Raw genomic sequence first — 27,850 nt, 5'->3', positions numbered from 1 at the left:
AAAGTTTTGAAAAAGAAAGAAAAAAAAAAAAAAGAAGCCACGAAGCAGCTGTGACAGCGGCAGGAGAATTCCTGTATGGGCAGATCCGAGCTGGGAAGGGAGGAGGTGACATGGCTGAGCTGTATGTGAAGCCGGGTAAGGGAAGTTGGGGGTCATGGAAATAGGGGGTGGGAAGAGATAGGAAGCTAATGGGAAATGGTGAGGGACAGAGAGGAGAGAGAGAGCAAATTAATATATTTGGGTTGGGGAACTATGAAGGGAAAGTGCTTAGTAGTGTGTAAGGGTCTGTGAGAAGTTTTCAGAATATATAGGGTTAAGTCCAGTGTGGTTTAATAGATCTAGAGAGCAGAGAGAGAAGGGATTACTAATTTGTGGGGAGATGGAGAGAATCTGTTAATAAGGTGTATATAGGGCCAGGTGGAGAGCCAGTCAGTAGGGGAATATGGGTCTGGGGAGAGAGTTCTTTAATAGGGTATATCAGCGGTGCGCAAACTTTTTGAGCTGCGGCCCCCTTCCTGGGAGCCGCAGCGTTCGCGCTCCCCCTCCCCCAATGTCTCTGTGTCAAATTATGCCGTGAGTCATGTGATGTCATGTCACGTGACCCCACCGCGACATTTGATGCTGCGTTGCCATGGTGACGCGCCGACGAATACCCGGCTGGCAGCAGGTAAGTGAGTTACACAGGCCACACGCCTCCCCTAGCATTTAATTTAAATGCCGTGGGGAAGAGCACAGGGCCTCTGTAACCGACTGTGCCCCCAAATTGCGCACCGCTGTGTATATAATGGGCTATGGAGAGAACCCTTGAATAGGGTATATGGGGCCTGGGAGAGAATCAGTCAATAGGGTATGTACTGGACGTCCATAATAAGAGGATGTTGGGATATCCGAGATGAGTTTGTAGGGTACTGTATATGAGGTTTAGGTGCGAACATATTGGTGTTACATGGAGGGATTAATAGGGTCAGGGAGATGATTAATAAAATATGTTGGGGATCAGTGGTGAAAGAGGTTGATCAAGTATGTGAGGATCGGGGAGAGGTTATTAGAATATGGATGGTTCAGGAACAGACGTCAATAAGATATATATATATATATATATATATATATATATATATATATATACCGAACGGAGAAGTTGGGGGAGGGGGGGGAAGATTATTGGATAAGGGGGTTTCAGGAAGAGGATATTTTATTGGAATTCAGGCCAGAAAGAAGAGGTTGGTAGCGATATTTATCATCAGATACAGGGTTATTGGGTGATGGGGATCGCAGAGTGTATTGGATATCATTAGTTACAAAGTAGAACATTTTAGGTTACTAGTTCTTGCCAAATTCTTAAGTGTCTTTTTATTTAATAGGTAATCAAGAGAGAGGCTGGAATGATCCTCCCCAGTTTTCCTACGGCCTGCAAACCCAGCCAGGAAGTGGTAAAAGAACGTTGCTTAATAAGAGAGCACCTGCCCCTTTACAAGGCCCTCCACCAGGTAACAAACGAATACACATTATAATCATGCTTCAGGCAGTGCAGAGAGTACAGGGTTTGCATCACTGACTCATACAAAGAATATGGGATATTACCACTGAAAGATCAGCGCAGAGTAATGTGGTTACTTAGAAGCGAGTCATTACTAATGTATGCCAAGAAATGCAAGCAAGAGGAAGATGGTCGGCTACGGGTCATTAGATTACAGGTTGGTAATGTTAAGTGATTTCAGAGGCATTGTTATTAACCAGTGCTTGACAGGTTTATGATGTCTCATGGGCTTTGAAGAGTAGAGCTGTGCGGGTGTTACGGATACCCCTGCTTGAGCACAGGTGGCTCAATCAGAGGCTCAGTCTTCGAAGGCTGAGCCTCTGATTGAGCCACCTGTGCTGAAGCTAGGATATCCTGAAAACCTGGCCTGCTTGAGGACTGGAGTTGAGACCCCTGGACCAGGGCAGAGGTACCCAATGCCAGTCCTCAAGAACCACTTAGGCTGGGGACATAGAGGGGTGAGGAGTTCGGAGCCGCGCTGACGCTGAGGCTCGCCTGCTGAAATCTACGCGATTTCATGCCCATGCAGGCGAGCCAGCGGGCGCGATCGGAGGCGGGGGGAGACTGAGGGAGGCAGAGACGTCGCTGGGCCAATCGCCCGCGACGCACCGACATCAACGTCATGGCGCCGTGACGTTGACGCTGCTCCGCGCTGATTGGATGTTTTCAGCGCTGAAAAACAGCTTGGCTGTCGGCTGAAAAATCCAGCACCCCCGCACGCCTGCGGACGCTCGCGTGAGCCCCCTCTCAAGGCATCTTCATTGAGGATGCAGGGGCTCAGCGCGGCCTGTCCTTCTATGGACTCGGCCTAAGAGTGCAGGTTTTATGTATACCCCTGCGTAGGTGGTTAACAGGTGGTTCAGCGAAAGAGGATTAGGCCACCTTTGCTAATGAGAGGATATCCTTAAAACCTGCACTTTTGATGGTTCTTGAGGACCGGGGTTGGGAACCGCTGCTCTCAGGCAATGTATTATTTTAACCGTTTTGCTACCAGAGGGCCCAATGCTGGTTGGATTTTTTTTTCTCTACTCCTCTTCTATCCCTAAACATATATAAAAAAAACACAGTGGGTTATTTAATAATGTCTCCTGGCTGTAAACAAAAAGCAAAAAAAGGAAGGATGTAGCGTTTTTCCTTTGATATATCCGGTGTAATTCTTTAGCGCTGTTTTTATTGCAGCCGGGAGATTCCAGTAAGTTAACATTTGTAATCTACATGTAACCAAACATAGCTCAGTGCTCATATAATCAGTTGCTTTCTTGCGATACGGTTTGAAGAGAGGAAGTTCCATATTTACTAAGTGTTGCTATTCCCGGAGACGTTATATAGTCTATTCAAGGAGCCATGATATATGGTATATGTTATATCGATATTGCCACATATCTTAATTCTTGCTGTGTAATGTGATGGCATTTGTAGATACTAGGAAACAGCGTTCCTAGTGCACCATGCTCAGCTGTAGGAAATCACTAGATGCCCATCTAGTATGAAACCTCTAATTGAGGAAAGCAGGGAAACACCACTCTCTGCAAACACATATGTAATTTGTGTCTCGTAGCATATCTCCTAATATGTGGGGAAACTGTGCTGTTTGGTGAGTGTCAGTAACAAATCTCTGACCTCCCAGTAACACATAACATAACGTCCCCCTGGAGAAAAGACACCAATAAGGTATAACACCCAGACCGTAGTGAACGGATTGGGGTACTCACAGTAGAGAGTTGTCCTGTAGGGTGAATCCCACGGCGTGCATCACGTAGAGATAAACAGCAGAAGTATCCTCACGGGAAAAACGGAGCACAGCAAATGCAAAAATGAGGGGGCTAGATACCGGTGAATAAAAGTCCTTTAATCCATGGTAGACATCATGGCACGGGATATGTTAAAACCTCGAACGCGTTTCGGGCCATCGCCCTTTGTCAACATTCTCGTTGACAAAGGGCGACGGCCCGAAACGCGTTCGAGGTTTTAACATATCCCGTGCCATGATGTCTACCATGGATTAAAGGACTTTTATTCACCGGTATCTAGCCCCCTCATTTTTGCATTTGCTGTGCTCCGTTTTTCCCGTGAGGATACTTCTAATGTGATGGCATGTTTTGTATGTTTGTCTGGTAGATGATTGTGATGTTGATCTTGTCCTTTTTTTTTTTTTTTTTTTAAGTTCCTGCTCCACAGTCCGTTCTTGCTTCTACGCCACCAAAGCTGCCGCCAGCCTGTCCGGCAAGTATTCTTGGTCCTCCGCCCCTAGGACTAGGTGTCTCGCCGCTTAGAGCAGAGGCGGTGCAGCAGTGTCCCAGTGTAACCGAATCTGATATTGATGTAAAGGACATTTTAGCTCCGTTAAACCAAACTTTGGATGCCTGCAGAGATGTGGTGAAGGTAATTATTATGCAGTTAAGGTTCAAATGGAAACAAGAGTACTGCTCTCTACAGAGTTTGTTTTGTTCTTGTCATTGGTAATCTATCTTTATCTCTCTATCTCTATCTCTCGCTCGCTCTCTATCGCTCTCTATCTCTATCGCTCGCTCTCTATCTGTAGAGAAATAAGGTGCACAATTTATCAGCAGAGTGAAGGGATGTATCTGTAATGCTGCCACAAGGTGATGGTTATACACAGTAACCGAATATAGATACAATGGAAATGAACAAAAGGCGCAATAACAGATAATAATAGTATGCGCCGGTAAAATTGGCTACAGGGAACATAAACAATGAAAAGGTCAGTGGAGAAGATAATGGTCCAGAGATCTGCAAAACTTATGAATAAAAGAGAGGATCCAATATGGTGAAGTACGTATGTATTGTGATGTACCGCGCAAAAGTGGGCATCTACTTACAATGTAGCTGATAATTCAGGCATTGCAGGATAACAATCCTAAAACTGCTGAGATGGTGTGCCTGGAACAGCCTGATTTCCACGGTGGTCACCACAGGAATGCCGATTTCAGTCCGGAGCTCCAGTTGTCGCAGGTTTCCCCCTACACATCCTGCAAGGATGACGTCAGGAGGCGCTGTGTAGATCCGTCAGCTGTGAGAGAAGCTGCAGTCGATCTTAAAGTCTCTGTTGCATATGCCTAAACTGCACAGCTTGAATATGCATCCCAGTTCAGAGATACTGCAGTTCAATTCGGAGATAATGAAGCATAGGTTAGCTAAAAAGCCTTTTGTTCATATCCATTCTATATATAGGGTAATACATGTTGGAGTCACGTACACTCTTACCCAGTGTAAGGGGCGCTAACAACTGGCCGCCCAGTTTCTTCACCTCACCGCAGGGCCCTATAAATGAGCACTTGCACCCCCAAAACGGTTACACTACATCCCAATTTACACTGCCACCACCAGGATTCATTTAAGCGCTTAACCTAATGAGTCCTTGTTCCCCCTTTCTAATAGAAAAACATACACATGTAATAAAAACCCAATTTAGCAAAACATGCCCACAAATGAGGGCAACCTCTTCAAAGGGTAATAGTTTGAATTAGAGCTCAAAGACCATCCTTATTACATTTTAGATTTATTATTACAAAAGGCGTCAAGTGCTTGTTACAGAAAAAAAGATGATACATTTACATACAGCACATGGGGTCAGACCGTTTAATAAAAGGAGTCAAACTGAAAACCTATACATTCCCAGCGAACTTCCTGTCAAGTTCCTTAAGGGGTCATGAATAACAAAATATGAGATCCACACACAAATGTTCATCTAGGTAGATCTGCCTTGTGGGGTTCAACTACACTACCTATACCCCACCACTGTTTATGAAAGACAGTAGATACCTTGACGGACCTGTGTGACTTTGTCTTGTCACCCATTTGTCATTTTCTCTTCTCAGAAACACTTTACGACCAGCTGCTTTTGGAGAAGAGAGTTATTTTATTTAATTGCCCCCCCAAATTTTTTTTTCCTGCTTTAAAATGTTTTTTTATTATTTCAAATGTTTATCAAGTTTTTATGGGGTACAGAAATAAAGTGGGGAGCAATCAACAATGAGGGAAGGGACATCAAATATTCACCAGTCATTAATTTCCATTTTAATTGGAGCATATAAAATACGCCATAACTCTCTCCCTGTAACCACCTGATTAATCTACACTTGGTCACCCGGGTTACATAGAGAAAAAGGATTTTTAGAGCTCGTACTCCTTATAGTACTCCCTGTACCAGGGCAAAAGAATTGCGCTGCATTATATGCTGACACTGGGGTAGATCCCGTTTTAGAATGAATCCAGTATTAGGAAGGCAGCGGGCACTCAAGAAGTTGAAGAAAATGTTTCTTCTTCCGAATATACATATTCCTCCTACGCGTGGGACCGAAACGCTTAGGAGGAATATGTACAGCTAAACCCCGTTATAACGCGGGTCTCGGGGTCCACCCCGAGACCACCGCGTTACTAACGGGGTCGCGAGAAAAAAAAATGGCCGCCGCGCTTTAGCGCATATTCATCCCGCGGGACAGGAGATGGGAGCGGGCATGTCCCTCCGCTCCCCGCTTCCCCCTGTCACCGCGGGACAGGCCGCGGGGCAGGAGATGGGAGCGGGGATGTCTCTCCTGTCCCCGCTTCCCCCTGTCACCTCGGGACAGGCCGCGGGGCAGGAGATGGGAGCGGGGATGTCTCTCCTGTCCCCGCTTCCCCCTGTCACCTCGGGACAGGCCGCGGGGCAGGAGATGGGAGCGGGGATGTCCCTCCTGTCCCCGCTTCCCCCTGTCACCTCGGGACAGGCCGCGGGGCAGGAGATGGGAGCGGGGATGTCCCTCCTGTCCCCGCTTCCCCCTGTCACCTCGGGACAGGCCGCGGGGCAGGAGATGGGAGCGGGGATGTCCCTCCTGTCCCCGCTTCACCCTGTCACCGCGGGACAGGCCGCGGGGCAGGAGATGGGAGTGGGGATGTCCCTCAGGTCGCCGCTTACCTCAGAACCATGCTGCCTGCATGGAGGTTGTAGCGGGGGGTTTCTTCTCCCCACCGCTGTCCCCGGTGCTCCCGCTGCCTGCGCGGGAGGAGGGGGGGGAGCGGGTGGTGGTGCTGGTCGCGGCCCGTCTGTGTAGAGTGAGAGAGTGTGTGTGTATGTATATATGGGAGAGAAAGTGTGTGTGTGTATATGGGTGTGTGAGTGTGGGTAAGTGTCTGAGTGTGTGTGTAAGTGTGTGTAAGTGTGTGTGAGTGTGTGTGAGTGTCTGTGAGTGTGTAAGTGTGTGTGAGTGTGTGTGAGTGTCTGTGAGTGTGTAAGTGTGTGTGTGTGAGTGTGTGTCTGTGAGTGTCTAAGTGTGTGTAAGTGTGTGTGAGTGTGTGTGAGTGTGTGTGAGTGTCTAAGTGTGTGTAAGTGTGTGTGAGTGTGTGTGAGTGTGTGTGAGTGTCTAAGTGTGTGTAAGTGTGTGTGTGTGTGTGTGTGTGTGTGTGTGTGTGTGAGTGTCTGTAAGTGTGCGTGAGTGTGCGTAAGTGTGCGTGAGTGTGCGTAAGTGTGTGTGAGTGTGCGTGAGTGTGGTCAGTGTGTGTGCAGTGTGTCAGTGTGAGCAATGAGCAGTGTGTGTGCAGTGTGCAGTGTGTGTGCAGTGTGGCAGTGAGCAATGAGCAGTGTGTGTGCAGTGAGTGTGTGCAGTGTGTCAGTGTGAGCAATGAGCAGTGTGTGTGCAGTGTGCAGTGTGTGTGCAGTGTGGCAGTGTGAGCAATGAGCAGTGTGTGTGCAGTGAGTGTGTGCAGTGTGCAAAAAAAAAAATGTAAAAAAAATTTTTTAAAAAAATTTTTTTTTTTTTTTTTTTTTTTAAAAACGGGAGCCACGGGAAAACCGCGTTATAACCGAATCGCGGTATAACGAGGCGCGTTATAACGGGGTTTAGCTGTATTTTCGGAAGAAGAAACTTTTTTTTTCAACTTCTTGAGTGCCCGCTGCCTTCTTCAGTACTGAATTCATTCCGGTTACAGACATGACTGGTGAATCCCCTAATGGTTTTTCTATGTTGGACATATCCTGATACGGAAAACAGTGTTCCTTGGGCCAGGTCAAGATAACAACCGTTGTGATTTTCTCAAAACTGATCACTGAAACGTTGGAATTATTACTGCATTCTCTGTTGGATATCGGTTTAAGCGCCTAACCAGCACTTAACAAAAATCACCATGTACTGTATATTCTGTGATATGTAATTGACCTTTCTAATAAACATTTTAAAATGGTAGACACCGTGTTAAAACTTAAAATTTAATGCAATGCCGTTTTTTTAATACCTATAACATATAATACAAAAATTAAGACACTTAATGATCTCTTCTACACTCTGCAGTGTGTGTATTCTTCTATTATTGTATGTCTTTTTATATAGCACCATTAATGTACATAGCGCTTCACAGCAGTAATACACGTAGTAATCATATAAATAACAAATAATACAAGTAACAGGTCATGGGAATAAGTGCTTCAGACATAAAAGTAAAATTTAGGGATAGGAGTCCCTGCTCTGAGGAGCTTACAATCTAATTGGTATTATGCCTCTTGTTGAACAGATATGTCCAACCCTACTTTATGGCCAGTGTTTCTTGTCTTTTTTGCAGAAACAAGTTTGTGGTGACATCAGCAGACGCCTGACCATGCTTGAAGAAATGTGGAACAATGGAAAATTATCCCCATCTGTGCGTAAGAGAATGAGTATACTAGTAAGAGGTAAACATAAGACGTCCATACTTTCATATTAGTGGTAGACAACGTGATATACTTTAGTGCCCTCAAAAGGGCAGCACATTACGTGTGTGTGTGTGTGTGTGTGTGTGTGTGTGTGTGTGTGTTAAACCTACCCAGCCTTGAAAATTGCAAAGCCAGTACAACCAACCTCAAACTAATGGGACACATAAAGGTTGAAACAGCTGTCTGTGAGTGGTTTGACTGGTTTTGTATCTAATCCCATGCTGTCCTTAAAAGCTGTGTGAACAGCAGAGCATTTGCATATAAGGGTTCCATGTAAAAATGGATTTCAGGCAAAAGGTGACACATGTCCATTTGCATGTAATTTCCCAGAATCCCTTGCAGTAGAAGAACTGTAGGCTAGGTGATAATGGTTGAAAGGCAGGGTTGCAAGCCGGTCTAAGACATGTGAATGTGCTCATAAGTGATATTCTTTATTGCCCACCAATGCTGTATATCCTAAAGAGCTAAGGTTTCCCTTAGACATATAGACTAAATCTACCGGACCTATTTTTTCCCCTCTAGGTATGAAGCGGGGTGTCTCCGTAGCTGAACTGCGTTAATTTCAGCTCCGGGGACCCGTTTCTTCCGGAGAAACATACCTCCATATTTCATGCTGGTAGGTACCCCCGGCTGGGTGAAGAATATGGAGGTTTAAATGTCCTGTGTCATGCGGCCCAATAGGAAGTCTCTACGGATAACGTTGCAGATTCTAATTGACGTGTATGCCATGGGAGCTTTAAACCTGCATAAGAAACCGGAAGCACCTTCGAAGGTACAGTACCTTTGGAAGCGGGGTGTCCCCGGAGCTTAAATTGACGCAGTTCAGCTCCGTAGATATAGTCTGAAATAACATGATTTTTTTTTTTTTTTTTAATCCTCTTTATTTCTGTCAGGCAACCTTTGTGCATAAATATCATGGGGAAAACACCAGCAGTTATTCCTCCCCCATGCAAATACATTTAATTTTCATGTCTACAATAAAAGTAACATTTCCACTTGAAGCATAATTATGTGTGTTTGCGGAAGCCAATTACCTTCGTAAGTTCTTTTACATTTTTGTTCTCGGGTGAGCTAAGCAGCATTGACCATTTCACGAACCTCTTAAGCCTGTGGTGGCCAACTCCAGTTCTCAAGGTTTTCAGGATATCTCTGCTTCAGCACACGTGGCTCAGTCATTGGGACAGACACTGACTGAGCCACCTGTGCTGAAGCAGGGATTTTCTGTGCTGAAGCAGGGATATCCGTCAAACCTGACTTGTTGGTGGCCGTTGAGGATTGAAGTTGACCAGCCCTGGCTTAGGCCGCGCTTATAGTGCCGGCGACGTCGCCCGAAAACAAATACATTGCCGCCGCGTGCGCTTATAGTGCGCGCGCCGTCGCGGAAACTGGAAGCCGGCAAAATTTTATTTTTCAAGGGCTGTCGCGTCACGTGACGGCCCTTGAACAAATCAAATTGCCGGAATCCCGCAACCCCGCCGCCCGGCGAATCATAAATTTCGCCGGTGGCGACAGGTGACATCACCCGCCGTGTCGCCGTCGCCATCGACGGCACCATAGGCATGGCCTTAAGCTCTCAATGAGACCTACTGATCTAGGGAGAAAATGGGTGGTACATGCATTCCAAATGCATATTCAGTTGGTATTGCCATTCACAGTTGGTTGCCATTGGCTGTTTACTTATTGTTTTTTTTTTTATGTCTCATGGAGGATTTTTTTTTTTTTAAATCACTTGAACAATGGGGATTTATACTAATGAACAATGCAGTCTTACCCCGGCGGTTCAGCCAATGAGGGCAAACCTGCCGGGTGACGTCATGGCCGCTCCCCTCCCCACCCCCTGTCTTTTTCCCTGAAGTGAGCGGCAGACCAGGGAACTTGAGAGTGGAGCAGGCGCGCGTGCAGCTCAGGCAGTGGGGCCGTAGCGTTACTGAGGGTTCTTTTGAAAAAGTACACAAGGAATTGTAAAAAGTCATGTTTAGCACCGGTTGCTTAAAGAAGGCACTCGTGTTTTTGTTGTTGTTTTTTTTAGAGCTGAAATGCAAGAACTGGGATTCTGCAGATGAGATTCACAGGTCTCTCATGGTGGATCATGTCAATGAAGTCGGCCAGTGGATGGTTGGCGTAAAGCGGTTAATTGCCGAAGCAAGAAACTTACCCGCCGAGGCGTTGGTTACGAAAGAAGACCAAACTTCAACGGACAGTTCTGAAGAAGCTGTTAAGCCAGATAATTAGATTGCTGTGCAGTCGATTTTATATATACATTAAGCAACTCCTTTCAGCAACAATAATGGTGCCATTTTAAAGTGTACAGTATTTTCAAGTCCCTTTTTGGGGGGAGATCTAGATATAGTAATCTATAAACGCCTTTTGGTGTTGCAGGGACTTTGAATGCATTGCTTTTTAATACATTGAAAGCTGCTGTGTTAAGGAGAGGATTTAACTACAGTATGTGCCGTATCCCCTTTTTTTCTAAACATGGATTTTGCTAAAAGCTGATGTGGGAGGTTTCTGCTTTTTATCCTTCACTGGATTTTGAAAAACGTTCCTTCAATCAAAATCACACCTCAATTGAACATTTTAATGTAGTAATCAATATCTGTTTTTTTTTTATTGTATAACTAATAACATTGGAATATTCACTTATTTTAAATAAATCTGACTACAATTGTAAAAAAGAAAAAACCCATTATTTTGACACTGGACATATAAGTGTAGGTGACCACACTAAGGTATACTTCCTAAAGTGTGGTTCCAGACATTTCTGTTAAAGGCCATTTAGGTGAATTGTTATTTAATGATATTAGCTATTGCTCCTTGGTAGAAAATCTTTACCTGTGCAGAAAAAGATGAATGTGCTTCAGCGCTAATGCAATCATTAATATAGTGTTAAATAAACGCTACTAGTCTATACCAAATGTGCCTATAATATAGGAAAGGCTGCCTCGAACAATGTAATTAATACAAATCACATACAGAAATCAATTAAAAATAAACCGGCGCCTAAAACATATCCAAAAATATACTGTCAAAAAACCTGACCATATAAAATGTCCAGTCCTGTTGAACTAGGGGTCTTCCGGTGAGTCTTGATGGCTGTCTCACAATATGTAGAAAGAAAACCAAACTATAAAAAGAAACTGCTGATGTGGCAAACAAACAGACAAATTAAACACATAAACAACCACCAACACTAAACTACACAACGCCTTGTGATGAGCCAAAAAAAAATTAAAAAATTACAGATTTAATAAAACACACTTAAAAATAAATGATAGCATACACAGGGAGTATGGCGTCAGAACTCTGCTCCGGCAAGGGAAAAATTGAAATCCTACTTACAAAAAACAAGATTCAATGGGAATGGTAGATAGTTCCTTTCCCAAGACTCAATGTCCACATTGGGAGACTTGCTGCTCTCTCTCCAGATAACTGGTCCCACCACCGCTGCTTCTGGGTAGTCCCCGATGATAATATTGCCTGTTTCGGAGCCAGTTTCTTGAGCTCAGGTGCTAAGAATTAGCGAGACTGGCACCGAAACATTCAGCATTAACAGGTCTACATACCCTGCAGTAAAACAGCTTTACAAAGTGCTTTTGGAAATTGAGGGTTGTGGGATTTGGCGAATCAGGACATCTTTAGAAGCTGCAGAATCTGTGGAGAGCAGTTCGGAGCATCGCGGCGAGTGATATACACTTCCGCATGTGCGCGCACAACTAAGGAAGTGTCTGTGGTCGGTACACGGAACGGCTACATGCGGGCATAGCGGAGAAGCCTAGCCCAGGCAGTGTTATCATCGGGGACTACCCGGAGCAGCGGTACACGTGGTGGTGGGACCAGCTATCTGGAGAGAGAGCAGCAAGTCTTCCGATGTGGACATTGAGTCTTGGGAAAGGAACTATCTACCATGCCCATTGAATCTTGCTTGTTGAAAGTAGGATTTCAATGTTTCCCTTGCCGGAGCAGAGTTCTAACGCCATACTCCCTGTGTGTGCTATAATTTATTTTTAAGTGCATTTTATTAAATCTGTAAAAAAAAAATTTGGCTCATCACAAGGCGTTGTGTAGTTTAGTGTTAGTGGTTGTTTGTGTGTTTAATGTGTGTCTGTTTGTTTGTCATATCAGCAGTTTTTTTTATAGTTCTACACTATGATTGGTCTCTGGTTTTCTATCCACATCTTGTGAGACAACCATCAAGACTCACCGGAAGACCCCTAGTTCAACAGGACTGGACATTTTATATGGTCAGGTTTTTTCACAGTATATTTTTGGATTTGTTTTAGGCGCCGGTTTATTTTTTTGTTGATAAAACCTGTACCTACCAATCTATTTTTAATGCGGGTTTTCACAAAAAAATTGAGCTTACTTCATTAAGCAGCTTATACAGCAAAGCTGGGATAATAAAAATACACAGTCCGCATCCACCCATATAAAAGCTATAGCATCAAATTCTCCTTTTGTGGGATCGTTGCACTACAAAAAAATAACCCATTGCAAAACTGGTACAAATAATGGCATCTGATTTATAAAGGGAGACAATTAAATTTTCCAGATATTGTGCAGCCTTTTCCATTACTTTGAATGTGTGCTCTCTTGACATAGTTATTGTGACATACAGTTTACTGGCTATAGGTTTTCGGAAGCAGCGTCTCTGAAGTTTGAAATGATCAGAGACGAAATACCATGGAACTAGGTTGGCACAAAATAATATCTCTAGTAACCTCTCTGGATCCATTTCTGGCATTGGGTGGTGAACAGAGCAAAAGATATGAAGGAAGCCGGTACCAGGTTTAAACATGAGGCAGTAAAGAAAAATACCACTTGTGAGAACATTCACATGTCTCAGACAGGTCTGTAAGCCTGTGTTTCACCATTATCTTTTAGCATGCAGTGCCCACTGCAGCCAGGGATTCTGGGAAATGACGTGCAAATGAGCGCACTATCATCATGAGGCAAGAAGAAAGGGAAAATCGTACTAATGAAACAACGGTGGGGTGCTGCTTATAGTATTGTAGTGGTGATTGATACATATGCCACAACATGTCTTATCTCAATGTCTTCCAGCTGCCAAGGTGGAGCAAAGAAAAGGAATTAAGTTGTCATTTTTTTGCATTGATAAAAGCTGTGCAGTTTTACGCTCCATGTTTGCCCTGGTTTTTGCAGTTGGGATATATTGGTACCTATCCCCCTATAATTGGAATAAGACAATGGAGATAAGCAGATGTGACTTTATTTGCATCAACAACTAGACCGCTCTTTTTCAACTACCATGCATAATCAGACAGGGTACCTATTCCTCCTCCTGATATCCATTATGATCATGCCCTTTGTTGCAACATCGACCATTATAAATAGTGCACTAAAATATTGTGCATTGGGATATTAATTGGCCTTCACCCATCCATAGTGAAGTGGGGTAACAAGTGCAAACTCTACAGGAGGAAGATTGCTCTTTTAGGACCCGGGTATACTTAAAGTACTATAGTAGTCATATATGTTTATTATGGGAGATGTTTTCCTCTATTTGTTCTTTCAAGACCGTTCTAGGGATCGTAAAAATTGGTAATTACTATATTATTAATATGGCGCATTTTGATGTATGTACAATTTGATGCATGTATGATGATATGTTGACCAATGCAAAACAGTCGTTTTGGAGCTCTGTGGATCTCTACGCTGCTTATCTCAGCTCACATCTGACTTTCCCTTTGAGCTGCTTTCTTCCTTTGCCTCATCAACATACTCTTGCTCAGGGTAGATGAGGAAGCCTGTAAATATGCTATCTGTCCAATATGGGTCATAGAAAAGTCCATTCTGTTCTGAGTAGTAGATCTGTAGCCAAACTTCATCGCCATGTTTCAGAGGAAGGATTGTGGATCCAGATGCAATATCGTGGTTTCCGGTGTTGGCATCAAAAGTCTTTATCCTATAGAGACCATTGTGTACCAACCCAATAGCTAAGTGTTTGTTGGCCAGTGTTATGTCATAGGTGAAGAAGTAAATACCAGGTATGTTGCATATATACTTTCCACTAGAAACATTGTAATGTCCTCCTTCATTCATAAGGATCTTGTCAAATACAATAGGCAATCTTTCTTTCGGGTAACTTTTAGTGACAGCTACAGAGAAGGCGGACTTAGCTTTTTTTGAGCCACATGTACATGGCCCTGGCATGCCAGTATCCCCCATCTTTCCTTTTGGTCCTTTATTTCCTGCTCCACCTGGTTCTCCTAGATCTCCACGAATTCCCTTTACTCCTCTTGGGCCAGCTCTTCCGATAGCCCCTGGTTTCCCTTTAACTCCTGGTTTTCCCCGGTTCCCTGTTCTGCCATGAGTTCCTGTAGAAGAAAACACAATTTTATTGAGCACTTGCATTGAAGTGATTGTAACCCCTTTTTGCTCTCTCTCAATGAAGTGATTGGATTATTGAAAAATAAATAGCTCTGCGGAAAGAACACTGCCCTGAAAGCAGATAAACCTGATTCGAAGTCCAGTCTGCTCTCCTTGAGACTTTGAGCAAATCACTTAGGTCCTTATTCTATATACATCAAAGCGGACATTCAAGATGTTTTCACCCCAAAACCTCCACAGACTAACAGGGTGCTTCATCATATATAGAATAACCCCCTTAATGTCCCTGTGCTTTGAGTACCATAATTATATTGTAAGCTTTGTGTAGCAAAGGACTTATTGGCTATTAATATGTGGGAATTTAAGTCAATGGTGCTTTCTGTGTGTTAGTCCCGGATCAGCGCTATTCGCACTTCACAGAGTACGGGCCATTGTGTCTGTAAAATTTCTATGTTTACGATACATACTTTATCAGTAAGAACACATATTATCAATGTTATTATTAATGGTGCCCTCTGCCATTAATAGCTGCTGACATGTAGTGCAAACATCTGATGCTTTTTAACCCCACTGCAGAAATCCTCTATCATACACACAGACAGGCCCAGCTGGGAGTCTGGTGGGGCCCGGTGCACTGTGTGCACGGGGCCTCATACGTCCTCCTGGGCAGGCATCTCCTTCTGATACCAAGCGTCACCTTAACAACGTGACGTGTGGAGCGTCGCACTTACAGAGGCAACGCTCTCTGCCCTGGCAATCACAGTTTAAATTTATAGTGGTTAATTTAACCACCACGGTTTGAAGGGTAATGCTGCGCTCCCCACGGGAAAATAATGATATAAATACCGGTGCTTCTGTTTCAGGAATCTCTGCTAGGTACTCCCAATATCATGTATGAAAGGAAAAAACCTGGGCACTGCGGATTTCTGCATAGAAAATTTATTAGGTAGAGAAGGTAGAGAAGAACCCAGTGTAGCACTCACGTTCATCCTCTGGAGATGAGTGTATGATTTAAAACAAATACTTTATTGAATACAACACATATATAAAATATTGGGTATTAAAATGACGTACTAGAGGTCAGTGGATTATGATACTGACAGCCGTGAGGCTCAGGATCAACATAGTATGTGTGTCCTATATGTATCAATTATCACACAGGAAACTAAGCAGAAATCCTGATATGGACCTCTGTGAAAGGTGAATAAGTAGGGTGTGCTCTGTAGAGTACTATGTCTACAGGTCACAATGGGCAATATATGCATAGACCATAAATAAAAGTGGTGTGACTAGTAGTAACTGGTGCACATGTAAAGCAAATATAATGTGCACCAGTAGATCTCAGTGTGCAGTCAGTTAAAATCCTCCTCAGTAATATAGCTGTAAGCACAGGGCTGTGTGAAGCTGACCTCAGGTAACCTCCTGAGGTCCACAGTATGGAGGTGTAATACCCTGTAGTGACCTCAGCGGCAACGTCACAGATAGCACTAATGAACACTGTGCTAATAGTATGGTGGTGGGCACCCTTATCAGGTGAGCTTAGCATATAAATAGACACTGTACATGAGGAGGGGGTGGCTGCGTAAAGTGAAACAGTAGCTGTGGTAGCTATGAGTAGTAATATACTCTAAGCACATAAATCAAAGAACTACACTCAGTACTAAGTAGAGAGCACTAGCCCTATCAATATTCAATAAAACGAGGCTCTAAGTGTCCATCGGGGCACTACAAGCCTATATATCAGCGCGAGCAGGACACCGCATCAACTCGCGGTATGAGACATGAGAGTGGAAACAATAACAGTCTTGCGCGTGCACGTGTGGGGACGGAGCCGACGCGCGCGTTTCTCTGAGGAGGATCTTAACTGACTGCACACTGAGATCTACTGGTGCACATTATATTTGCTTTACATGTGCACCAGTTACTACTAGTCACACCACTTTTATTTATGGTCTATGCATATATTGCCCATTGTGACCTGTAGACATAGTACTCTACGGAGCACACCATACTTATTCACCTTTCACAGAGGTCCATATCAGGATTTCTGCTTAGTTTCCTGTGTGATAATTGATACATATAGGACACACATACTATGTTGATCTTGAGCCTCACGGCTGTCAGTATCATGATCCACTGACCTCTAGTTCGTCATTTTAATACCCAATATTTTGTATATGTGCTGTATTCAATAAAGTTTATGTTTTAAATCATACACTCATCACCAGAGGGTGAACTTGAGTGCTACACTGGGTTCTTCTCTACCTTCTCTACCTATTCAGTGTATACCCAGAGCACCGTTCACCGTTCATTTTCTTTGAGGCAGCAGCAGGGGCTCTCCTATCACCTTAGAAAATTTATTAGCCAATAGTTGACGTTTCGTCCTCAAGGGCCTTTCTCAAAAGCAAATGGCATAATCTAATAATGACAGTTTTTTTTCCTTTCATACACAATTTAACCACCACAACATTTAAACTGTGATTACGGAAGTAGGGCCGGGGAAGACTGCGGGGCCTCTGTAAGCGCAGGGTCAGTTGCAGTCGCACCAATATCAAGCTGGCAAAGCGGACATAGACACAGATACAGTACATACGCTGATTATTACAATGATATAATAAGATTTGGTCCCATGGTTCTACTTAATAGGTTGTTGCCCTAATGTCTTGGGGGAACTCAAAGACTTAATGGAAAAGGTCCTGCTTTTTGACAGTGACGATTCGTTGAGTATGAGACCCCTTATGGTATAAAAAAAAGGAAGAAAGGACTTCTTCAAAACAGTGAGTCTCATGGAAAGTCAGAGTTGACATGTCTGTGGTTGGGCATTTATTCTTTAGAACCCAAAATGTCCTGGTGGAAAACCAGAGGGGGTCATACATTAGAACAGGGGTGTCTGACTCCAGTCCTCAAGGGCCACCAACAGGTCAGGGTTTCAGGATATCTCTGCTTCAGGAACTGTAAAGAAGAAGTATCTCCACTAAGGCAACGAGATAAGTAGTGGGTAGATCTGAATGGTTAATACCCAGATGCTAGTAGGTTAACAATACACAAGCGAAATAATCAAAAATAAGTTGCTATTCAGGCCTTCAATATAGATCCTCATCTGCCAACAGGGTGTGCAGAGAGGCTGCTTGTGGTTTGAATGTTTACTAAGATATTGATTTCACAGGGTAACCAGCAACAAAACGTATAGACCAATTATTTTTTGTTCAATGAGGTTTACTTCTTTCAAGTCTGTGGAACGGCCATGGGGACAAGTTCGCCCCAAGCTATGCAAACCTTTTTATGGGTTTTTGGGAGGTCAAATACATCTTGGTCAATGTTGAGCTGGGGGCGGTCTGGTGTACTATGGCTGTTTCATCGACCATATCATTATCATTTGGGACGGAGCGAGAGAGGATCTTGAGAATATTTTTTTAAGATGTGTACCTAATGAACTAGGCCTGGGGTTCACGCACTCCATCCATGGAGAGTGCATGGTCTTTCTTGACTTTGAGTTGTTCGTCGATGGGGACAGGAAGATCCTGACCAATGTTCATTTCAAAGAGGTTTCAACAAATAGTTATCTGCATGCCAGAAGCTGTCATCATCAAAAATGGCTTAATAACATTCCTCTAAGAAGTTCAGTCATCTTAGGAGGAATTGTTCAGTAGAAACTGACTTTGAATGCCAATCTAAAGTTTTGATGGGCCGTTTTCTGGCAAAAGGATATGACCAATCAATCATTGAGAAATAATTCTCTAAGGTCAAGGCACAAGAGAGGGAGTTCCTGATGAGTGAATCTCGCAAGAGATGCTCTGAGAGAAGTACTTCAAAGTCTGGAACAGTTGCAAAACGTGGTAAATGTGAACACTCAAAATTTATAACCAAGTTCTTTCATTATAACTTTATTAACTATCATTATTCCCTTTGGTGGTTTTGGAGATTTATTGGATTTAAATGATTTTTTTTTTTATAATTTTTAATAATTATTAAACCAATTTTGGATATGTCTTTCCCTGTTTTTCTTTTTTTTTTTATCTTCATCCCCTTCTTTTTCCTTTTTCCCTTTTCTACCCTCACTTTTCTTGGTTAGCCTTTCTCTTCCTTTTCTATTTTACAATTCCATTTTTTCTTTCCCCCCCTCTTGTTCCCTTCCACCTCCCCCTCCCCTCTTCTTCCCTCTCTTCTCTATTTTTCTTTCCCCCCCACCCTGGTTAGCCTAGCATTGAACAATTGATTGGAGGTAATGTCTTTCAACGTTTTTTCATATATTCTTATTATGAATTAATGCTCATTGCATATTCATTATGTTTTTATCCATTGGTTTCTGTTGTCATCTGTCAGAGCCTATTAGAGGTTGTATTTTACTTTCTTGCATATTTACATTTTATATTTTGCACTATTTGTTATATGCTGATGTTTGTTCTTTTATATATGGTTCTTTTACACTTTGAGGCATTCTCTCTATGTCACGTTGTTCTATTGGATGTCCACAATTATGTATCAAACAGACAGTGAATCCCTGCGCTTCTCCCTTTGGGATAGCAATAAATGAGGATAAATATATATATATATATATATATATATATATGTGGAGGGTTTTTGTCACTTTTTTTACTCACCATAACTTAACTATATATATATATATATATATATATATATATATATATATATATATATATATATATATATATATATATATATATATATATGGTGTGGAAATCAATAATATAAAGGAGACTTTTGGTTACATCCTTTGATCAAATAATGCCAAGCCTGCTAGCCACGTCAAGGTAAGTCTCTATAGCAGGTCCCTACGCTAAATGCAAACTAATGTTCTGTGAAAGGTTTAATATAACCAAGCATATGCTTATTTAACATACTGCAGTTAAAAACTGGTATATACCAGTACAGATACTCACGTGTCTGCAAGTAAAGTGAATAGTGAAATACAGGGACCTTGCTATGAGATTATATACCTAGAAGAAGGAGGGGCTGGCCTCCCACAGACTGCTCAATAAGCAGTTGCAGGTGATTGGCCAAATATATTAATTACACCATATTAGTGTTGCCCTCTAGGAGCGTGCTGCTAAGTATTCAAATAGGCCCAACAGAATATGTATCATACACAGCTGAGTTTGAGAGTCTGTAGGCTATAAAAGACGTACGGACGTTCTATCCTCCTCACCCCTGACGAAGTCACGATGACGAAACGCGCTGGGACATGGATGTTGTGACATTTTACGTCATCGCGCAACCACGAGCGGCTTGTGTATCAAGACATTTGCGCTATTCACTGTCGTCTGAGCGTTACATTTACTGAAATGAACTACATCATCACTTGTATTTGCCACTCTATTCCCTTGGAGGAGTTCACCCGAGGACTTTATGTTTCAACTTGGCTGCTGGAATTCCAAGTGTTGATCTCCTGTGGTTACTGACAAGTTCCAGATGAGTATCATCTCTTGAAGATTGTCTAACTTTAAATGCACATATCCTAGCTACATTTGTGAGTGTGCTACTTTTTATCTTCTATTTTTGAATAAATATCTGCACAGATATACTATGTGGCACGCGCCTCTTTTCATTTTTCTAAAAAAAAATAATATATCTTACTATATATTTCTGAAAGCGTCATATGTTTCCGTGTCTGTATGTGTCTCCCTGTGTCCCTAGCGGCAATCCCATTGGACCTTGGGCCAGGCCAATGAGATTGCTCCCTTGGCCCGCCCGCCCCCGCACACCTCTCATTGGCCTGAGGCGGAGTGACGGGCCAAAGGAGAGACGGAGAGACACGCGCACACACACGCACACACACCTCTTCCTCACCCTCGAGGCCAGCCCCCCCCCCACCCAAACCTCACCTCCCCCCCCTCCATCATCACCCCCCCTCACCCGCAACTCACCTCCCCTCGCGGCGCCCTGCTTGGCCGCGCGGGTGGGGGGTTTAGCGCCTCACAACCCTCAGGGGCGACGCAGCAGCCCTACCGCCTCCTTCCACCCTCCTCACAGCCTGCAAACCTGCTTGGCCGCGCACTGCGGGACCTGCCAGCGGGAGGAGCAGGGCAGTGGTGGCCGCGGCCTTTCACCCACCACCTCACACCCCTTCCCACCGTAGTGGGACCGCCACACCGCACTCACCAGCCACTCGCCGACTCACAATAACTTTACAATAAACCATTTTTAAACAACATCGGATTACATTTTCTTCCATGTTTCTTTTCAACATTATTTTACAACCTTTCCACCAAATACTCAACCTATTCTTACCCTATTTAGAAATACTACCTATTACGGATTTACATCCCGGGCAACGCCGGGTATATCAGCTAGTATAATATATATCTTACTATATATTTCTGAAAGCGTCATATGTTTCCGTGTCTGTATGTGTCTCCCTGTGTCCCTCCCTGTGTCCCTAGCGGCAATCCCATTGGACCTTGGGCCAGGCCAATGAGATTGCTCCCTTGGCCCGCCCGCCCCCGCACACCTCTCATTGGCCTGAGGCGGAGTGACGGGCCAAAGGAGAGATGGACACACACACACACACACGCGCACACACGCGCACACACACCTCTTCCTCACCCCCGAGGCCAGCCCCCCCCCTCACCCAAACCTCACCTCCCCCCCCTCAATCATTACCCCCCCTCACCCGCAACTCACCTCCCCTTGCGGCGCCCTGCTTGGCCGCGCGGGTGGGGGGTTTAGCGCCGCCGCCGCTCCCATCACCTCACAACCCTCAGGGGCGACGCAGCAGCCCTACCGCCTCCTTCCACCCTCCTCACAGCCTGCAAACCTGCTTGGCCGCGCACTGCGGGACCTGCCAGCGGGAGGAGCAGGGCAGTGGCGGCCGCGGCGGGGACACCTCACCACGTGACTCCCACCCACCTCCCCAAATATTCCACTACGGCCGCCGCGTGAGGTATGAGGGGGGAGGAGGGGGGGGAGGGAATGGCGTGCCGCCCGCTATCTTCAAGCCGCCACGTGAGGTATGGGGGGGGGGGTTGGAGGGAATGGCGTGCCACCCGCTATCTTCATGCCCCCAAAGCCGCCGCAATAACCGCAATAACCAAAAGTCACTAAATAAAGTCACTAGGGGGGAAATGCAGACCTGCCCGCCCGCTATCTTAAGGCCTCCGCCTGAGGTATGGGGGCTGCGGGGTGCGGGGGTAGTGGGAGATGTCACTAACTAAATAACCCACCTTCCCACCCAGTCACTAAATAACCCACCCAGTCACTAAATAAAAGTCACTATTCCCGTCTCCCTTTCAGGACCGACTTTCCGCACCTCCACTGCTGCATTTATCGATTCCGGAGCAGGAGGGAATTTCATAGATCAAACCTTTTCTGAGCAAAATCAAATTCCGCTTTCCAGGAAGGACTCTCCCGTTGCCTTGGTCGGGATTGATAATCGACCTCTCACCCCGGCTTATATCTCCTTAGAGACCGGACCTATCACCCTTTCTACTCATTCTCACAAAGAGACTCTGGGTTTTGATGTTATTCATGCCCCAGGAACACCTATCACGCTTGGCTTGCCCTGGTTACAGAAGCATAATCCACTCATCGATTGGGTGTCTCCTAACCCTATTAACTGGAGGTCAAGGTCAGAGAAACCTTTTTCCTCTATCAAGCAACCATCCTTTCTATTAGCCAATACATCAAGTTCTCTGAGCGAGTTGCCTTCTCCATACGCCGAATTCTTGGACGTTTTCAGCAAGGCTCAGTCTGAACTTCTACCTCCTCATCGTTCCTACGATTGTCCGATTGATCTGGTACCTGGTTATACCTTGCTGAAAGCCAAATCTTATCCTCTCTCGTTGCCCGAGACCAAAGCTATGGACGAATATATTCGTGAGAATCTTAAGCGGGGCTTCATACGTCATTCCAATTCTCCTGCGGGGGCTGGATTCTTCTTTGTCAAAAAGAAAGATGGTACTCTCAGACCATGTATTGATTACCGGGGTCTGAACCATATCACGGTGAAGAATCGTTATCCACTCCCACTCATCTCCGAACTCTTTGATAGACTTCAGGGGGCCAATCTCTTTACTAAACTGGATCTCCGTGGGGCATACAACCTCATCCGCATCCGGGAGGGCGATGAATGGAAGACTGCCTTCAACACCCGTAGCGGACACTACGAATATCTAGTGATGCCCTTCGGGTTATGCAACGCACCGGCAGTTTTTCAGGACTTCATCAATGACATCTTTCGAGACGTTCTTAATATATTTGTCATTGTATACCTGGATGACATCCTTATTTTTTCTCAAAACTTACAGGATCATATCATCCATACGAAGTTTGTGCTTTCACGCCTCCGCGAGAACCGGTTGTTTGCTAAAATCGAGAAATGCATTTTTCATCAGTCTACCACTTCTTTTCTCGGATACATCATCTCCAACAAAGGTTTGGCCATGGACCCAGAGAAGCTAAAGGCCGTCGTGGATTGGCCACAACCCAATTCCCTCAAATCTGTTCAACGGTTTTTGGGTTTTTCTAATTATTACCGGAAGTTTATCCGCAACTTTTCCACCATTGTCGCTCCTATCACGGCACTGACCAAAAAAGGTGCAGACCCTTCATCTTGGTCTCCACAAGCTGTCACGGCATTCGAGACACTGAAACAAACTTTTGTCTCTGCTCCCATCCTTCGACACCCTAACACGAATTTCCCCTTCACCTTAGAGGTTGACGCTTCGGACTGTGGGGCTGGGGCGGTTCTGTCGCAGAAATTTTCTTCCCAGGATAAACTTCATCCTTGCGGGTTTTTCTCCAAAAGATTTTCATCGGCAGAGAGGAATTATGACGTGGGCAATAGGGAACTTTTGGCCGTCAAAATGGCTCTTCAAGAATGGAGACATCTTCTGGAGGGGTCAAAAGAGCCATTCACCATCCTTACGGACCATAAGAACTTATTGTACATTGAGAATGCCCGTCGCTTAGGTCCTCGCCAAGCTCGCTGGTCGTTATTTTTCTCTAGATTCAATTTTGTTCTCTCATACATTCCCGGCACTAAGAACGTCAAGGCGGATGCTCTCTCCCGGCAATACTCTTCTGAAGAGAGAGCAGAGAAAACCACTGAGTCCATCCTCCCTAAACAAAGAATCTTAGCAGCTGTGGCATTCAAGAATCTGGAGAGGATCATCAAGTCTCAAGAGAACCTCCCGTCCGGTCTTGTGGTTCCTAAAGACTCTTTGTATGTGGAACCCAAATTTATCCCTGAAATACTGGACTGGGGACACGCCGTCCGTTCGGCAGGGCATCCTGGATTCAAGAAAACCTTGGACCTCATCCGTCGTACCTTTTGGTGGCCCAATATGGCTAAAACCATTCTGGAATTTACACGGTCCTGTCCGGTATGTGCGCGTAACAAGATTCCTCGTCAGAAACCTCAGGGTCTTCTCTTACCTTTACCTATTCCGGAGCGTCCCTGGTCCCACATTTCGATGGATTTTATTGTGGAGTTGCCTAGGTCGAATGGCATGAATACCATTCTTGTGGTAGTAGATCGGTTTTCCAAGATGGCACACTTTATCCCTCTCAAAGGATTACCCTCCTCACCCGCCCTTGCGGATATTTTTGCCAAAGAGATTTTCCGGATCCATGGGATTCCCACATCCATCGTGTCCGATCGGGGTTCCCAGTTCGTCTCCAAGTTCTGGAGAAATTTCACCAAGAGACTAGGTATCTCGTCTTCCTTTTCTTCTGGATATCACCCTCAATCCAACGGACAGACCGAGAGGGTTAATCAATCCCTCGAGAAATACTTAAGGTGCTTCGTCTCTAATTCTCAGGATGACTGGGCAGAATTACTTATCTGGGCTGAGTACGCATTCAATTCTTCCAGGAATGAGTCCACCCACGAGACTCCCTTCTTTATCAACTACGGATTCCATCCGGCTCGCCTACCTATTACTAAAGAATCCTCTGGGGTACCAGCCGTGGACGAACATATTGCTCTCCTACAAGACTCTTGGTCCAGAATACAATCTGCATTACAAAAAGCATCCTTGACATCTAAAAATCAGGCTGATCGTCACCGTCGTCCGGCACCCGAATACAAACCCGGGGACAAGGTTTGGCTATCATCCAAGAACATCCGTCTCAAAACGCCTTCCCTCAAATTGGCTCCTAGGTTCCTGGGTCCCTTTTTCATTTTGGAGCAGGTTAATCCGGTTTCTTTTCGACTCCAACTTCCTCAAAGCATGAGAATTCCGAATGTCTTTCACACCTCACTTCTCAAACCTTTTATCTCCAGTAGCCTCTTTCCGGATCACACTTCGAAACCAGATCCTGTGATGGTACAGGGTAACGAAGAGTATGAAATACAGGCTCTACTGGATTCCCGTCTTTCAAGAGGTAAAGTCCACTTCTTGGTCCACTGGAGAGGTTTTGGACCCGAAGAGAGGTCATGGGTACCCCTGAAAGATATTCGGGCGAAGTTAATTTATTCACTGCTCTGGCAGTGAAGACCCGCCCCCAACACAGGAATATGATCTCCTGTCAAGACAAGAGTCCTCACCTGCCTGCCAATCAAGGGAACCTATCCAGGATGGCTCCACGCAGTCCTCCAGGTCTGCCTTCACTTCTGATTGGTCAGCCACACTTTATAATGCCAGTCCTTCCTATCATTCATTGCTCGACATAGTTTTCACTTGGATTACTACTCTGGCGTTTTCTCTCTCATTCACTCAGGTTACGACTTGGCTTGGCGGACGTCTCTCTCTGGCTCTAGACCCCTGCTTGGACAAACGACCTTCCAGATTTCTCCAATCCCAGACCTTGGCTAACGGCAACGACAACGGCATTTCTACACCAGTACCGGCAAGTATTGCTAGCTAAATACACCTGGCCTGGCAACGCCAAAATCACCACACTCCGGACACGCTCCCTTTGCTGCGGGTGCGTGGTTCTATACGTTCCTCACCTCAGTGAAAGGAACGGGTCTGGTCTGCGGGCAGCACCGGCGTAACACAAGGTCGCAATCTCATTGGCCTGGCCCAAGGTCCAATGGGATTGCTGCTAGGGACACAGGGAGGGACACAGGGAGACACATACAGACATGGAAACATATGACGCTTTCAGAAATATATAGTAAGATGAGATGAGATCCTCTTGGCCTTTTGGCTAAGATCCAATGTAGTGTCTATCCTACCTGTGGCAGGAGTAGGATGACAGTGGCACACATCTGATCTAGGCCTACCGGTCGAAGATTTCACAGGGTAACCAACAACAAAAGGTTTATAGGGGATACTATGTTGTAAACGCAAGTGCTGCATTGACTTCAGGTCCAGTGTGCACCATCTGTAGCTCCTGTGTTCCTGTTGGGGTCTAGGAGGGCTATATAGGAAATCTTAATATAAATAGAATGACTGGTACGGTTGGTTAGCATCGGATAGTTAACCCCTTAGTGTTCAGTTTTATCGTTGGGGCTCCGGACACCTAGGTATGGTTAATGATATTGGTGAATGCCCTCTCAAAACAGGAGGCAGCACCCGCACATTAGTGCCTTGTGCAGTGAGACGGTACTGTCTTCAATTGTGTATTGTTGTTAGTTGTATTTTATGTGATATTTGTTTGCTTTGAACTTGAATGGTTAATTGGCCAATTGGATTTTAATAAAATAGAGGGATCTACCCCCTGACAAAGCGTTTGTGACACGAAACGCGTATGGTATTGAGGTCATCACATTGTTAACGTCAAACGCTGTGACAACAGATATCAGATGTTTCCCCGCTCCTCCGAGGACGTTGTGAGTAGCTCCATAGCATTAGCCAGGACACCTTTCTGTTCTGTGGCTAGGGACTGTATCATCTACCAATTTACAACCAGCGCTTGGTCACTCCAGCCATACCATCAGGTCCTAGGTGTGGGATGGGTTTTTTCAACATGATGTTGTGCCATTGTTTTATCAGTGTAAGTTTTTAACTTGTTATACAGATAAAATGTTTATATATATTTTTTTTTACTGATTCCATCTCTCAATCCACTCTTTTTTATATGTTTCTTGTTCTCTAGTATGCCCCATTGATGGCCGGAGAATTTCGAGCAGCACGATTGACATGTATTGTGGAGATTATTGGAAGATTCTGAGACCAGCACGTTCCCATTTCTTTATCCTGAAAACCTGACCTGGAGGTGGCCCTTGAGGACGGGAGTTTGCTACCCCTGCATTAGAAGAACGCCCCAGTCCTGAAACAAGAAGTTCACGAAGCAGTTTATTTTGCTTCCAGATGGGCCTGGAGTACACAATATGCTGCAGTCCCCTCTGGCAGCTGAATGGTTAGATGGCTAAGAAACCGGCAGATGTATTTAATCGTTTGTTACTGTACCTTCATCTCCTTTCTCTCCCTTGTCCCCGTCTTTTGAATCCTGTCCATCCTTGCCTGGAAACCCCATTCTTCCAATGGTCCCAGTAGATCCAGGTACCCCTGGTATTCCTGGTGGTCCTGGCGGTCCCGGCATGCTGCAGAGAAGCTGGGGAGTCTCCTTCAGAGCCTCTCCTTTAGTAGAGCTGCTGAGCAGATTGTCAGAGGCACAAGGCATGGTCCAAACAAGGAGCAGGAGGGAAATCATAGCCGGACTCTATTGAATGGAAATGGAAGATCTTAAATGATACCCTGTTGTCAACTTGATAAATACATACAAAGACCTAACATTTCTATTCCTTTTTACTCCGTAACAGTGTGTATAAGTGCATGAAAAGTGTAACTACAGTATAAGAAACAGGTTCATGAAGGGTTAATAAAATTAATCCAGCTGGTCAGATGCCATGACATCCTGTCTACTAAGATATTTTTACAAGATGAGTGTTATTTTTCTTTTTTTTTTCCCCCATAGAGACATAACTATGCAGCAAGTGCTACAAATGCTACATTATTAGTTACTGTACAATTCATTCTTGAGATACAAAGCCAACAAACAGTATGAGGGATTGAATAAAGTGGCCATCTGGGGTTTGACGTAGAAGACAAACAAAACGAAAAATATCAATTGATTCATCTTAAGAAACTTTTTTTTTTTTAAAAGGTGAAGTTTGAAGATGAATAAGGTACCATCCTGATATAAGATTATACACACGTGTTGTTACCTATTCATATATACGCCTGGTCTTGAGGTTATGTACGTTTTTTTCCTCTATCCAGCTGGCTGTGTAGATATCCCATTTTTCAGGAGAGGTCATTCATTAACCCCCTCCTGGACCTTATGGATCACTGTCTTAGTACCTTCGGTATTATCTGAGGTGCTCTTTTGTCACTTGGCACCCTACTATTATGACTTTTTAGCGTGCTGTAGCC

General features: G+C 44.6%; 2 protein-coding genes across 5 annotated transcripts in view; one reads left to right on the top strand and one right to left on the bottom strand.

Annotated features, from left to right (window-relative positions):
- Window positions 1-27,247, top strand: SRA1 (steroid receptor RNA activator 1). 4 transcript variants are annotated; one of them, XM_075601946.1, is made up of 5 exons: window positions 1-135; window positions 1,362-1,487; window positions 3,702-3,919; window positions 8,090-8,198; window positions 10,249-10,895. In XM_075601946.1, exons 1-5 carry the CDS (start codon window positions 111-113, stop codon window positions 10,449-10,451), a joined length of 681 nt encoding a protein of 226 aa, XP_075458061.1. In that variant the 5' UTR covers window positions 1-110; the 3' UTR covers window positions 10,452-10,895. The 4 variants fall into 4 exon arrangements, with proteins under 4 accessions (XP_075458061.1, XP_075458060.1, XP_075458063.1 ...); XM_075601945.1 differs by having other exon boundaries at window positions 41-121; XM_075601948.1 differs by lacking the exons at window positions 1-135; window positions 10,249-10,895 and adding exons at window positions 180-667; window positions 26,571-27,247.
- Window positions 13,431-27,850, bottom strand: part of C1QTNF2 (C1q and TNF related 2) — a 33,011-nt gene continuing 18,591 nt past the window's right edge. The window contains exons 2-3 of the mRNA XM_075601943.1: window positions 26,885-27,137; window positions 13,431-14,554 (exon numbers count right to left, since the gene is read on the bottom strand). Of these exons, the coding sequence (XP_075458058.1) occupies window positions 13,902-14,554; window positions 26,885-27,137 (906 nt within the window). The 3' untranslated portion in view covers window positions 13,431-13,901. The remainder of the gene's footprint in view (window positions 14,555-26,884; window positions 27,138-27,850) is intronic.

This window comes from Ascaphus truei, chromosome 5 (assembly GCF_040206685.1).
Source record: "Ascaphus truei isolate aAscTru1 chromosome 5, aAscTru1.hap1, whole genome shotgun sequence".
Lineage (NCBI taxonomy): Eukaryota > Metazoa > Chordata > Amphibia > Anura > Ascaphidae > Ascaphus > Ascaphus truei.
This window is presented reverse-complemented; position numbering and strand designations above follow the sequence as displayed.